The sequence below is a fragment of the Juglans regia genome, chromosome 5 (assembly GCF_001411555.2).
Source record: "Juglans regia cultivar Chandler chromosome 5, Walnut 2.0, whole genome shotgun sequence".
In the NCBI taxonomy this organism is placed as follows: domain Eukaryota; kingdom Viridiplantae; phylum Streptophyta; class Magnoliopsida; order Fagales; family Juglandaceae; genus Juglans; species Juglans regia.
In genome coordinates, this window is record NC_049905.1 from 12,764,116 (window position 1) to 12,780,295 (window position 16,180).

General features: G+C 40.5%; 1 protein-coding gene across 3 annotated transcripts in view; it reads right to left on the reverse strand.

Moving 5' to 3' along the window:
- Positions 1–16,180, reverse strand: part of LOC109006950 (vacuolar protein sorting-associated protein 26A-like) — a 36,197-nt gene that overhangs the window by 17,388 nt on the left and 2,629 nt on the right. For all 3 annotated transcript variants that reach the window (XM_035690479.1, XM_035690480.1, XM_035690481.1), the window contains exons 4-7: positions 3,038–3,112; positions 2,877–2,949; positions 1,324–1,368; positions 924–1,035 (exon numbers count right to left, since the gene is read on the reverse strand). In XM_035690479.1, coding sequence (XP_035546372.1) covers positions 924–1,035; positions 1,324–1,368; positions 2,877–2,949; positions 3,038–3,112 — 305 coding nt within the window. The remainder of the gene's footprint in view (positions 1–923; positions 1,036–1,323; positions 1,369–2,876; positions 2,950–3,037; positions 3,113–16,180) is intronic.

Consider the following 16,180-nt stretch of genomic DNA (forward strand, 5'->3'; position numbering starts at 1 on the left):
TTCTCAAGCGAGGGAGAATGATGCAAATCAGGAGCTGGACATGCTGATCATACAAGTGGGAATGGAGCTGAATTTGCACAAGACCCTTTGTCACTTCCTAGTGGCCCAATTACAAGACTTAGAGCCAAACGTTTCAAAGAAGCACTAAATGGGCTAATCCAAGAGAATTGGGCTGATTATAAAAAGACCAAGATGGGCTCAAATAATAATCAAGGCTTAGTCCATGTCATCAAAGCAATTGAAGAGGCTAATTAGCATGCAGAAACGTGACCAGCATGGTCTGACCATTAAAGGGCGTGAATTTGTTGAGTTTCAAGGATATTAAATAGGAGAATGAACTTGGTCTTGACTGGGTATGTTAAATACATTGAATTTAGTCATTTAGTTATTTTTGGCTGCCTCTAGAAGTCCAAGAAACCTAAAAAACGTGGGGACTTGTTTATGTTAATATTTGTATTGCTTTTAAAGCTGTAGTTATGACTTTTCCTATTCTTGGAGGGTTGTTCCAAGTATATAGATGGACATTACGAATTTTAATAGCAGATTTGATCTTCAGAAAATTATTATCATTGTGAGGTCTTGTGTTCCTCTTGGTTCTTAAAAGAACTCTTGTACTTATCAAGTTAATCTTGTGGCATTCAAACACCAAACTTATCACCTTGATTCTTGAGAGATTCTTAGGATTTCTTGGTGTGGCGTTTCAATCCTTCGTAGCCTTGGTTCTCATCTAGTTGGGTGACGGGTCAAGGCTCAACAAATCTTGTCTATACGATCTTGGGGTTCCAAGCCATCATTGTTATCGGGTTTTATCACAGTTGTTGGTGGAGTTCATATCAAAGAGAGAGAGAGAGAGAGAATGTTCTCAAGGAAAACATATAAGCTCTATATATGGCATTAAAAATAGAAGTTGGATGACAGCATACCTTAGCCTAACATTGATTCCATTGTATGATTCATGTGGCATCTCAACAGTAGAAAATTCAAATTGGTATGTTTTCCTTTCATATAATTCACCAGGGACATCAAGTTCACGCACTGCAAATGAAATAAGGGGAGTCAGGGATATTTGGCAGACAAGAAACTAACTGGTTAATAGAAAAAGGACAATAATAGCACCTAAAAGGTGTTGTAAAAAGGAAAAAGAAATTTCCAATGAAGAATTCAAGTAAGAGATGATTATTTTGCTGGAAACAAAATCAATGAAAACTGATTGGAAAATTAAATTTATAGGTTGCCAGTTAAAATGATGGCAAGTGTGATATGAAACAATTCAATTATTGATCTCTTTATTTTTTTCAGAAATAGAAGTTTCACTACACTCACCAAGAGATGTAAAATCATAAAAATTTCCTCTGTCAAAATATAGCTCTGCAACAAAGGAAAACAAAACAGATGAGGTAAGAATACTGTCAGGCCATGTATAATGGGATAGCCCTCCAATGACCAAAACTACTGCACATGATAAACAAAGTCTGTCGTACATTGATTCCAAACAAACCTTAAGTGTAAACTGCAACACTAAAATGCTTCATATAAAATGGAACACCACTAAGGGGGAATTAATCTGAACCAGGTTAAAAGATATACTCTTGACGCCATCGTCATCCCATTAAGATTGAGTGCCATATTAACCTTGCTGCATCCTAGATATAACCTCCCTGATCTTCCAAGCTTTTTACCTTCTAGAGAACAATCAGAATCAAGCTTTCCAATCTTTGTGTCCTTAGAATAATTACATTCAGAAATAAAACCTTAACTGATCTATTAAGTTAACTGACGTAGTAGTGGATGAGTTTGTGCAAACAGAAATTAGCAGAATAATGAAAGTAACTTGGCTAACATGAAGAATACTTGGTGTTGGAGAAAATTAATCATTGAAGTAGCCCTGCTGGCTCCAGGGGGTATGCGTATCTCGCGCATTTGCAAATTTAGGGTTTCCATTTGTGATTTAAATTATCTAAACGTTAGTTCAATCTTCACAAAGAAGATTTATTTGGGATGCAATTTCTGCTTTCTTATTAAGACACATATAACACAGCCTCATTGTCAATGCATGTCTTTTGTATAAATTCTTGTTCATAAAGCAGTTCTCCAAAATGCAACTAATAACTTGATGTTGGGACTTCATCAGACCTTAAATTCATAAGATTTAGTGCAAACATCATAGATGCTTCTGGATGTTGGGACTTCTTTTTCGATTATAGGTGTTAATGCAAACAGATGACTGCATGTTTTGTTTTTCACAGATAAACGGTTCTGAGAAGCTCAGAAATCTTAGAGGTTTCTTCAATGGTCACAGGGTGCATAGAAGAGGATATTCTGACTAATATTTGGAACATGATATTTTATTGAGACAGCCCTAGGTTTTGGCTCAATGCCAATATTTGGCAGGTTAAACTCTGTATTCGCGTTAATTGTGGGCTTTGTTTTGTAGTGGATGACAGAATTTCAGATATGATCATTTCTCCAGTGCCTGGGGAAGGGTATAGATGTTATTAGTAATAACTTCAAGTTGAATGGATACCATGACAATGCAAGGAAAGAAAAATTATTCTGAACCTTTTCAAAACTTTCAGTCCATTATTCTCTGAAGAAATTCTTACAACAAATAATAAATATTTCTACAGTGCTTAATAAAACATCTTTGCAATGCTTTTATGATTTATCTGATAAACACAGATTGCAAGAGCTCAGAATAATTCAGCACATGCCAAACATTGCTTTACCCCAAAATCTGTGTTACTACCAATAGCACACTTCTAATTTTGTGCTTGATATAAAAGAACTCTGACTAATCAAATGCAACCACATAAAAATGCCCTTCTCAATGTTAGAAACAAACATAAAACAGAAGGCTCAAAGCAAAGAAAGCAAACCTATTTGGCCAAGGAGCTCAATTTTAACACCATTATGTTCAAATTTCTTCCCTTGAGTTGGTTCTACAAGAACCTGAGATAACAATAGCAAGAGTTAGCTCCCAATTAATGCTTGCAGTAGGTAATATTACGCAAATTGGAAAGATAATAATCAATGATACCTCCCCAATGATGTTTTCTTGACTTTGGAAGAGAGGAACCATGACAGTTTGGCCATTGTCCTTCTTCAACGGAACCTAAGGAAAAAATAAAAGATTATATTCTTGAAAGTAAAACTCCATTAAAGTTCTTCTGAGTGAAATAGGTCTAGTTTCTTCTTTTGTTTTTATTATTGCGCTTACACCTCATTTGCCTCCATTAGCCCCGAAAAAACATATCATGAAAAGTTACTTAGATTACCGTTCTCAGGATACTGATCCTGGACCCAAACCAGCAATCCAAATCTGAATCTACTTCAGAACCTTGCCCACTTTTAGTTGTGAAACCATTAAAAACCTGAACCAATTTTAAACCTTTATTTTGATGTGGTTGCATTTGATTAATCAAATGAGTTTTATCCTCTGCATGTACAAACTTTTTCTAGTTGTTTCACCATATTTTATTTTATTTTTATAAGTAAAAATATTATATATATATATATATATATATAAATATATATATCAATAGGAGTAACCAAGTATATTGGACAAATACAAGAAAACACCTAGCCCATACTAGAGAGCTCCTAATGACCCAAAAAGCCCATGAAAAACTACCCAAAATACACCAAGCCCGAATTGGAATAAAACACACCTCCTCAACCCCAACCCCTTGTTTCCCATAAGACTAATACTCCACCCGAAACTCTCTCTACGAGAACGTCTTCATAATACCCTCCCTAATGTCTTCCCTCAACTTGAGCTATCACCCTTAGCGTTGTAGTTGATTGCCCAAGAAAGACGCTTTAACTCTCTGCTTTTCTTAAAACTTGATTTGGTTTCAAGCGAGTGGCTCGCCTCAATCACAATGAGTAGTACTTTAAATTGGTCTTCACATCCTCCATGTGAGAGCCTCACGATATGCTGAATCTCGTTAACCTTATGTAGAACCCAATCCGATGGTGAACCCGCTATATTGTTTATCAGAAGGAGAGAAACCAGGGGGACAACATTATCCCCAAACACAGTACCCAACTACACTCCCAACCCTAGACATTCCTCCTCACAAGGCACCAACGACAAACCCATAATTTCCTCCCCTCCATATCTTGCATTCAAATCCCGAACCTCCTCAACAGCTATATGGTTGTTGTTTGTTGTTTGTTGTCCATTGTTGCTGTCACCATTAAAGGTTTCTCCCCTCCATCGATGAGGACATTGCTTGTATGTGCTCCACCCCTTGACTATCCTTTATGTGCCACTTTGTCACACCCTATTGCTCCCTCAGGAGGCATAGAACAAGTAGGGGAAGCACTACCTTCTGTTACCCCATTTTCATCTTCTAAAAGAGGCTCGTCCGTTTCATCCAAAGTACTCAAGACCCTGGAAGGACCCCCCATCTTCAACTGAAAGTGAACCTTGGGAAAAAGTATCAACCTCATTAGCAACTGGTAACTGAAGGCAATCAAATGACAAGCTACCAATGTCCTGAGTGACACCGGTGTGAACAGTGATGCCAACGTCCAACGACCCTATCTATGACGTCGTCGAAACTCCTTTTGCCGGCGCACTTGAGGCCTTTAAACCTGTAGGATCTACCCCCCCGCCCCCCCTCCGTCCGTTTTCGACCCACCACCCAAGCCCACGACTAGGTCCAGCCCCTTATCCACTTTAATCATGAGATCACTCACATACTCCATAACTCCCATCAATTGAGCTTTGACAGCCCACAAGACCCCCTCCACTCCTCTCAATGTCACCTGACAGTCTTTGTCTCCTACAAGTGTCTTATCCTTTCCTTCTACCGTGGAGCTATTATCAGTTGGACTACCCGCCAATGACCTCAACACCGAAGCGTACGAGGCATCTTTGACCGAGGAAGGCCTTCCCATTGTCTTTCCATAAACAAACTCCCCTCTGTTTGCATGTTTCAGAATAGTGGCTTTGGACCCAGTAACGCTTCGAATGGACTGCAAAAAACGTTTCCATCCAATGCCATTTACGCCTTCTGGAATCACCAACAAGCCTTTCCTCCTTCCATTCCAGAATTTTGAGAGTTGCAGAAAGCTGCCCCTTGCATTAATAAGATGTTGAATGATGAGAACTCCATTACCTATCCTTAGCTCCCTGAAGAATCCTTCATGACAATTGAGTTCTTTTTTTTTTTTTTTTGATAAGTAAGATAAGTATTATTAACAAAAAGGCAACAACTGCCAGTTACAAAAATGTATGCCCTATTTACAAAGGCATGTTAGAAACTAGGAAATCATGAAGTTCCATGCCATTAAAGTCCACAGCAATGGCCCAAGTACAAAGAGTCCTAAAAAAGAAAATTTTTAGTTCTTCCATCGATCTCTCCTTGTCTTCAAACGTCCTCTCATTTCGCTCTTGCCATAGGCACCACATGATACAAATAGGAATCATCTTCCAAATCTCTTTGATTTGATGCACACCTCGAATAAATGTCCAACACGCCAATATATCCACCACGGATTCCGGCATAACCCAAGCAAGATCCATCCTTTGGAATACCTCATTCCAGAGCGCCCTAGCTACCTCACAATGCAAGAGTAAATGATTTACCGCCTCACCTCCTCCTTTACACATACAATACCAGTCTACGATAATTATCCTCTTCTTTCTCAGATTATCTGTAGTAAGAATCTTGCCTAATGCCGCTGTCCACACAAAGAAAGAAGCTTTTGGAGGGGCCTTGTGTCGCCAGAGCCTTTTCCAGGGAAACTGTGCCCCTGGCGCTTGTGTAAGGACCTTATAATAGGACCAAACAGTGAAAACCCCTTTTCCTGCAGGAATCCACCAGAGGCTATCCTCATGCTGGGTATTAGGATTAAAAGAGTATAGATAACTATAAAATTCTGCAAAAATCTCCATCTCCCAATCCTGTGCCGCTCGGTTGAAATTAATATTCCAGTGGATACTCCTTTCTGAAATTCCCATGACCTCCGCCACTGTAGCTTCTTTGGCACTTGCTATCTGGAAAAGAATAGGAAACAACTCTTTTAGGGCACTGTTACCACACCATGTATCCTTCCAAAATCTGATCCTGGCACCTGACCCCACCTGAAATCTCGTGTGTCGATAAAAACCCTCCCACCCTTTTCTAATATACTTCCACAGCCCCCTTCCATGTGTCCCTCTAACTTCTCTAGTACACCAACCTTCCCTTAAACCACCATATTTATTTTCTATCACAATTCTCCATAGGGCTTCTGGCTCCTTGGTATATCTCCACAACCATTTACCAAGTAACGCCCGATTAAACAGCCGCATATTTCTGATACCCAAACTACCATTGGAGATAGGATGGCATAACTTCTCCCATTTGACCAGATGAAATTTAAACTCGTCTCCCATTCCACCCCACAGAAAATCTCTCTGTAACTTCTCAAGACGCCTCGCCACACTTGCCGGAATAGGGAATAAAGATAAGAAATAAGTAGGTAGATTAGAAAGTGTGCTTTTAATCAAAGTAATCCGACCCCCTTTTGTCAAGTACATTCTCTTCCACCCTGCCAGTTTCCTTTCTATTTTTTCAATTACTGTGTCCCAAATCGAGCTTGCCCTCGGAGCTATACCCAAAGGTAATCCCAGGTAAGTCATAGGAAGAGACTTTATCTTACAACCCAACGTGTCAGCCAACTCCCTAATATTCTGAACCTCTCCAATCGGTACCATCTCAGATTTATCATAGTTCACTTTTAGACCAGACACTGCTTCAAAACACAGTAGACATGCCTTTACAGCCCGCACCTGGTCCCGATCAGCTTCGCACATAATAAGCGTATCATCTGCAAACAACAAGTGAGAAATGGTAGTAATGTCCCTGGTTGGAGAACCAATTTGGAAACCCCTAACAAAACCATTAGCCGACAAGGCCGAGATCATCCTGCTTAGAGCCTCCATCACAATCACAAAAAGTAAAGGAGATAACGGATCCCCTTGCCTCAGCCCACGAGAACTCTGAAAGAAGCCCTCAGGGCTGCCATTGATCAAAACAGAAAACCGTACTGTAGAGATACACCACCTAATCCATGACCTCCACCTTTCACCAAAACCACATCTACTCAAAAGATGTAAGAGGAAATCCCAATTAACATGGTCATACGCCTTTTCCATATCCAACTTGCACATAATACCTGAGTTTCCCTCCTTCATTCTGCTATCCAAACATTCATTGGCAATTAGAACCGCATCGAGGATCTGTCTTCCTTTAACAAAGGCATTTTGAGGCTTAGTCACAACTTTTCCTAGAACCTCACTTAAGCGATTTGCAAGCACTTTTGAGATAATCTTGTACACTCCATTCACTAAGCTGATAGGCCGAAAATCCGAGATCTCAATAGCCCCGGCCTTTTTAGGGATCAATGCAAGAAACGTGGAATTAAGACTTTTCTCAAATTTTCCAAACGAGAACAACTCCTGAAACACCTTCATAAGATCTTCTTTAATCACCTCCCAGCATTCTTGGAAGAAACCCATAGAGAAACCATCCGGTCCGGGAGCCTTGTCTTTTACCATTTTTCTTACTACATTAAGAACCTCTTCCTCATCAAAAGCCCTCTCCATCCTGACCACATCCCCTGGTTCAATAATGTTAAACACCAACCCATCAAGAGTAGGCCTCCACCCCTCCTGTTCAGTAAGTATCTTTTCAAAAAAATCAACCACATGTTCTTTGATAACCTCTTCTTCTCTACGCTCCACCCCCTCAATTTTCAACACCTCAATGTTATTGTTTCTTCTGTGCGAGTTTGCAATACTATGAAAATACCTCGTGCTCCGATCCCCTTCCTGTAACCATAATGCTCTTGACTTTTGGCGCCAAGACATTTCCTCCTGCAATATTATCCTCTCAAGATCTACGCCCAACAAAGTTTTCTGTGCTTGTTCTTCTTCAGTAAGAGGCCCCCCTCCTGTAGTCTTTCTAACTCCTGTATTTCCATCCACTTGGTGTTTTTGTTCTCCTCCACATTACCAAAAGACTGTTTATTCCATATTCTTAGATCTCTTTTTAAAACTTTCAGCTTATTTGCTAAAATAAAGCTGGGTGTACCCTCAAACTAATAAGAAATCCACCACTGTTTGACCCTCTCCACAAAACCTTCTGATTTCAACCACATATTCTCAAACTTAAAATACCGTCTACTACTCTGAATACCTCCACAATCCAGTAAGATAGGCCAATGATCCGAGGTTAACCGGCCCAACCACTTTTGCCATACGTCTGGATACTGGCTTTCCCACTCTGGTGAAATCAGGAACTGATCCAAACGAGTCCATGTATTATTATTAGACTATGTAGCAAGGCCCCCTGCTAGTAGCAGATCTATCAGGTTTAGGTCAAAGATGCACTCTGAGAACTCCAAATTTGCTGGCCTCAATCTTCTATTTCCAAAACTTTCACTTTGGAATCGAGCAACGTTAAAATCACCCCCAATACACCAAGGGAGTTCCCACCAGCAATGAACCCCAGCAAGCTCTTCCCATAATAATCTTCTATCCACGTCTAAATTGGGCCCATAAACCCCTGCAAAAGCCCACAAGAAACCATCCGCCACACTTCTAAAAGAGCATGCTACCATATAATTCCCTATATAGTCCTCTACTTTCTCCACCACCCGCCTATCCCATAACAATATTATTCCTCCCGAAGCCCCTGAAGAAGCCAAATACACCCAATCTACATAATTATTACTCCATATACTCCTCACAATCCTCCTATTGATTAACTTCAGCTTTGTTTCTTGTAAACAAACGATGTCCGCTTTCCACTCACGAAGTAAGTGTCGAATTCGAGTACGCTTTTCTACCTCATTAAGACCGCGGACATTCCAAGACACAATTTTTGGCTTCATTTATGAACAAACGTCCCCTTCCCTTTTACCCTACTCCTACTAGGACTACCCTCCGAATTCATCGACCACATCAACCTTTTGAGCTCCCTATTTTGCTTCAAGTCCCCCTTTTTTTTCTGCTGATTCCCAACTTCCATAGCAGTTAACAATGCTATGAACTGCTCTTCATACCCCTCGCAACTAATCCCCACAAAATGTTGAATCTCTTTCACCTTATGTAATACCCAGTCTGAAGCTTGATTTGGAAAACAATAGTTCAATGGGATAGGATTGCTACTCTGGAAATTCTGAAAATCCTCCCCCACAGAAAAATCCTCTAAACCCAACTGATCACACGCCTCAGAGAGGGCTAAATCATCCTCCACCGAGTGCATGAAATCCTCGGACTCCTCATCCCCAACCTCCGACTCGGAAACCTCTAAGGGTCTGACAGATAGCTTCGTCGGAACCACCCCCGTGCCTTCCAAAGAAGTCGGTAAAGTCTGGGTCGCATACTCCCGGATTTCGAGCTCCTTTTGTGCACAGAACACCTATGACGCCTCGTCGGCGGCCTCGTCGGCGATCTCTTCAGCTGTCGTCGGCGGTTTCTGTGCTACCTCCGCCATCGGAAGGCTTTCCGGCACGAAAACTGGGCTGGGTGTCGCGCCGCTGAGATTCACGCGTTTCTGGGCAGGATCTTCACACTCGGATCCTTGCCCGCCCGTTTGTAACTCGGGCTGACCCGGCTGGGAGGGCCCAGCCCCTGCAGAAACCGAGCCTCGCTGGTTGGGCCGAGTCTGCCCATTTATTTTCCTCCAAACGGCCCGCCCCTTAAGTTTATTCTGGTGGGCTTGATTCCGGGTTTTACTAGGCCCAGCCCCTTCACCCATATCTCCAACCCGCCCCACTTTTCTTCTTAAATCTTCCACGTCTTCTGCTTTCTTTATCCCCTCGACAAAGGACACGATATCAGCCATATCTCTCTGCAAATACCGTAGCTGGCCTTGCATCTCTATCAGTAGCCTTCGCACTTCCCACGCCTCCTGACACGCCGCGGATCTCCTGCCATGGGTATGGTTCGGGATTGCGTCTCGGCTCCACTCCCTTTGTCTCCTGTCAGAGTTTGTCCCTCCATTTTCCTGTTTCCTCCTAGCTATCGGCAACGACGAAGATAAGGCCTCCTTATACGTCCGTGACTGAACTGCCTTCTTCCCGTTGTTCACCTGAGCTCCTCCATTGACATGGACTTCTCTACCACTTTCAACCAAAGCCTCCCTCATTTTCCTCCAACCCCACCCCTTATTTCCTTCTGGAAAGCACAAAACATTTCTCCTCCCCCCCTGGTTATATTCAGACACTTCAAGATATCTTCCTCTAAAATTTGCGCATCGTTGGGCAATAAGACTGCAGTAGCCATCTCTAGTTGCTGAATACACCTCCTTCTTCCCCTCTCTTAAACTTTCCTCTAACACCTTCCTCAGCCAATGTAATGATGCTATTCCTAGGATCACTGAATGATCCATCTTCCAGTTTCTCTCGGTAACTCTCACTGATCCACCACTCCCTTTTGACAGAATAAATCTTTTGGATTCAATAACCACTTCTATGGGATAACCCATATTGAAATGAAGCAGTTAACACCACAAGATTTATTTCACCATTAACAGAGAAACTATCGACGAAGAAGCGTGACAGTTGAGTTCTAAACAATCCTCTATCCCCTTAGCCACCTACGAAGCTATCGTCCCACCTAGACACATGAACTTAGACATCCTTTTATTATGTTCAGAGATACGAAAACTATTTCCTCCCTCTTTCGTAAAAACGAAAGTTTTTTATTCCACCTTCAACCACCTCTCACCTTCCATCTAAGATGAATTCACATCGTGCGTCGTCATCATCTGATCCCAAATCACAAGAACATCTCGCAAGATCATCTCGCTTCGTCATCTCAAGGAAAAGGATGTTATACGAAAACAAAAAGCAGATCAAAATAGGTACTGCACCAGATCTACGCCGACGAAAATGCAAATCAAAATCCCAGTTGTCAGAGGGGGACCGTCGTCGGAGGGCCCTCAATCAAGTCGTCGGAGCCCATCGGTCTTGTCTGTGGCGGTGGTGGTGGCGGAGGCACAGGTTCGACGGTCGATGTCGCCTCTGAGAAAGAAAGAGAGAGAATCTTGCGAAGGTCCAGGTCGTTGGAGGGAGGACCTACACCGAACGGCCCTCAGCGAAGTCGCCGGGGCTCATCAGCCTAGTCCTTGCCAGTGGTGAGGTGTCACCCACCGGTCTAGGGTGGGTTAAGGGTGGCGGCGGGTTTGGGTGCCTTAGGGTTTTCTCTCTCCGTCCTCTTGAAAATATTTTCTATGAGTATTTTATTTTATTCTTCACCATATTTTATACACCCACACAAGATAAAAATCATTTTTTATATTCAACCAGCACAAGATTAAACCTTTCTCTTTTGATTTTCAAGCCTTCCAAATGTTTGAAAACAATCTCTCTAGCCATCTTAGATAGGTATAATTTGTACACGCACGGAGAATTGAGCCCTTGAACTCATCCACTACCCCTTGTTTACCATGAGAGGAGATATCATTTTGTCAGAGGATAATAGGCATAATCATGCTAAAGGGAAGAAATTCCAATCTGAAGAAAAGAATCAACATGAGCAAGGGAATGATATGGTTAAAAAACACGAGCGAGAACTAAGAGCTAAAGCTTTTCATCTGCCAATTGAGAGGCCGCAAGCAATGGATTAACCACTGGACTGCATTAATATGACATTCAATGTTTTGGAAAGAAGCTTGAATTGTTGTCATGCCTGAGCCCATGAAGCTCCAAAATCTGGAGTAAGCTTTCAAATTTAGGACCGTGGATCAACTATTTTCTACCCATTAATTTTTTATTAAATGTTTACTAAGTTTATAAGTTAATTGAATCTGATTTTTGAGCTAGCAGATTGTATTTTTGGTGTAAACTTGCCATAAAAGGCAAGTTTTCCATAGATGTCCTAGATAGATTAGGACTTCTTAATCTGTCAAAGATAGCTTGCACTAACCAAAAACCTTAAATATCGTAGTCCTCTAAGGCAGCCAGCATCTAGGAGTATTTTAGGATTCTCTAGCTTGATGACAGGAAGCTAGCTAGAAATCTCCATGAAAAAGTTGCCACTGCCAGTTTTATAAATAAAACCACATGATGACCATGCCTTTATTTCTTTACCATCAATGAATTTTTCCTTTTCCAAGTTTTCCCATAAAGTACCTTGGCCTTCTCTTGGGAGCCTCCTTCAAAGCTAAGACTAACCGGGATGATGTGAATGAGAAGATCAAGTGCAGGTTGGCAGATTGGAAGAGCACTCTCTCCAATATGCCCACCTACTTCCTTTCCCTATTCCCTCTTCCAGCTAGCATGGAAAATCGTACTGAGAAGCTCCAATGTGATTTTCTGTGGAGTGGATTAGGTTAAGATTTCAAATTTCACCTAGTTAATTGGGGAAAGTTAACTCCTCAATCTCAGGTAGTGGGCTGGGGGTTCAAAATTTAAGGGTATTCAATCAGGCACTTTTAGGGAAATGGTTGGGGCGCTTTCATCAAGAGAGAGGGATGCATTGTAGAAAGCTGTGATTGGTTCTAGGTATGGTGGAGCATGGTGGGTGGTATTCCAATGAGGTACAAGAAGTATATGAAGTGGGGTCATAGAAGAATATAAGAAGAGGATGGGGTTTTATATCAACAAACCAGATTTGTGGTAGGTGATGGTTCCAAGATCAGATTCTGGCATGATATATGATGCGGAGATAGTGCCCCTAAAGACACTTTCCCAGTGGTCTATAGGATTACCCGCGAGCAGGAGAACTCGATGGCTGGATTATTGGAAATTTCAGGAGGTTGTCCACAGCAGAATGTCAGTTTTCTCAGGGCGGCTAATGATTGGGAAATTGGTGTCTTGTCTGACTTCTTTGACCTGCTATACTCTACGGGAGTTAGTGAAGAATGAGTCAATAAGATGTTTTGGACTCCTAGTAAAGCAACAACTCATTGTCCACTCGTTCTATGAGGACATCTCTAGTCAAAACAACATTTTCCAAGGGGGAGTATTTGGAGGAATAAGGTGCCTCTTAAGGCTGCTTTCTTCATTTGGACAGCTTCCTTAAGAAAATATGGATTGTAGTAATAGACTAATGATGTGTAGGAAACTTGGAGAGACAATGGACCATCCGTTTCTTCATTGTGAGGTGGCTAAGGCCTTGTGAGTTGATTTTTTCAGCAGAGGGGCTAGCATGGGTTATGCCTAAGAGGGTGGCCGATCTCCTTGCCAACTTGAAAGGTCTAAATGGCATCCCGCAAATCATAGTAGTATAGAAGATGGTCTCCATATGCCTACAGTAGTGCATTTGGAGGGAAAGGAACGACATGAACTTTAAAGGCAACGGATGCTCATTGGGTCAACTAAAAATTTTTTCCTTCAATACTTTACTAGTTTGGGAATCGCTATAGACTTCAGCGGACTCAAGTTTCATGAATCTATTTCTAGATCTTGATTAGGTGTTTTCTCTTGTACATGCTTTGTGTACTTGGGCTATGCCTATTTTTCAATCCTATTAATAAAATTTCTTTTACATATATAAAAAAGTATCATGATGAGGTAACGCCCTTTTCATTTGGTACCCAACTTATCCATCCCAATTCCATGAAAGAGGGTGAATGTAAAGATTTCAAGTGCATGCTTCCATTATGTGATGGAATTAGTAACACTATGGTAAGTGTGAAAGAAATGTAGGGAAAGAAAAGAAAAGAAAGGAAAGGAAACAAGATGAAAGAAAAAGGAAACAGACAGGAGAAGAAATGAAAATGTGATTGTATGAATGAATGTGATGAATTTTAATGTTTTTCTTGGCCTTATGACTGTTGAGGATTAATGGGGTACCAAAAGATGAGAGGCAGATTGCAAGCCATCTTGTATACTCAGCCAGGAATGGCCGGTCAGAGTGTACCTAGTTTATCGAGTGATGACAATCTCCATGACTAGGTTCCACTTGTGGCCACAGACATGGAACCACGATCTTTGAGATTGTAGATCGTCAATCCTTACACACAAGGCATAAATTTGTGTTGGCCAACTAGAGATAAAAGGAAAACGGTCTGTGATTTGAATGTTCTATAAGTGTATGCATGCCATATAAAAATGAAAACTTATTTATCATCTCATTTATTGCATGATGCATTTGCTTACTAAACATTCAACTCACTTAATCTTTGTTTTAAACCTCCCAGGTATTGAAGGGATCGACAATGAGCCAGAAGCTTGTCTTAGCACATGGAGAACATGACTCAGTTTTAACTATTAGAGAGTTTCATTCGCAATGTCTATTATATCATTCAGAAGGGATTTCACTATTGCTTAAGTTTATTAATAAAATTTTCAGTTCCATTTTAATTGTTAGTGGAATTCTCTTATAACTTGGTTTATGCAATATAAACATTAATAGCCTCTATAACTCTAAAGGAAGAATGTTACAATTTTTACCTTTAAATATAAATCCTTCAAAGAAAAGAGTGTTACAATTGTACTGCCCCAATATTTACTTTCGATACTTTAGTATCGAGTTAGAACATTTTTGCCTATTTTAGAGGATATTTGAGAAACGGAAAAGAAATTATTTTTTAACACAGGAAAAATTAAAAAAACTCACCATATTTGACTAAATAAATAATCTCCCGCAACGTTCGGTGATGGTGAAAGGTCAGTGGGTTTTCTAGAAAATATCTAGGTCGTAGTTTATAATTTCAGAACCAGAAGAGAGATTTAAGAAATCTATGATAATAACCAACTTGATTAATCAATCATCTATTTCTGAAACAAAACAGTATTGAGTTATTTATAAGCTTGATTCGAACCAAGTGGAAGAGACCCAGGACACAAATTATGAAATGATCTTGTTATTCCTCAAAAATTAAACAAAGCATGCTAAGAAAAAATAAAGAACAAAAACAATGGTGCAGTTCTTCTTCTTCTTTTTTTAAGGAGAAAAAATTGAAGTGCAATTGTCTCCGTAATTGATGGAGCACAATGGACTTTGTACACCCTATTATTAGTAACTGCTGAAAAGTTGGTGGCAAACCTTTCCAAAGTGTTGTAGAAATATATGTCATAGCTTGTGCGATACCCCATACTGAGTGATAACTGTAGGTGTGGATGATGTTTGGATTTTTCAAAACTCCATGGACATGTAGAACCACATTACTTGGGAATGAGAAGTTCTTGCTCTTTACAATGGGGGCTCCAATTGTACCATTGACTAGTCTTTTTGACATATAGGCCCAGATGTGGCTTGCCCCCTCCCTAGGGGCGTTACAACTTGGGTACTAAATAATCTTCTACACAAAGGTTATTTCTAACATGCATATCTTCTTCTTTTTTATAGAAAGATTGCCATATCATTGAAAATAGCTTACAAAATGTTCTTCTTATCAAGCCAAATAGCTTGGGATACAAAAGATGGTATAAAATCACACCACATTTCAGTGTCTAAAACATTTGAATCATGCCAAGCCAATTGGTGAGCAGCTTCATTCCCCATCCTGTTAACGTGTAATACCCTAGCCTCGTGGAAACCATTCAATAGTCTTCGAATATCTTGCATTATAAACCCTAGAGTAGTGCTTTTTTGGTTCTGCCTGTGGTTATTTATGAGTCCCAAAGTGCTTTTGTCCCTGGAAGACAAATCACTAACAATATTCTTATTGCTTATGAGCTCATACACTTTCTTAGAAATAAGAGAAGTAGTAAGAAAGGTTTTATGTCTCTTAAGTTAAATATGAGCAAGGCGTATGATAGAGTAGAGTAGGATTTTTTGGAGAAGATTATGTCTGCCCTTGGTTTTGCTCCTAATCTAATTAGCATCATAATGAAGTGTGTGAGAACAGTAACCTTTTCAGTGCTTGTGAATGGGAATCCTAAAGGCCCAATTATTCCTAGTAGAGAGTTGAGACAAGGAGATCTTTTATCTCCTTATTTGTTTCTTTTGCGCACTAAAGGACTAATCAATTTATAAAGAACAATGTTGGTAATGAAGTAGTGGAAGGCATCAGAATTTGTTGAGGAGCTCCTCGAGTGAATCATCTATTGTTTGCTGATGATAGAGTGATTTTCTGTAAGACTGATGTTGATACAAATGTCAAAATACAACTACTGTTGCATAAGTACGAGAAAGCTTCAGGGCAAAGTATTAATCATGAAAAAACCTTTGTGGTTTTTAGTAGAAATGTGAAGGAGGATTTGAAAGCTGAGATCATGGCTCTTTGGG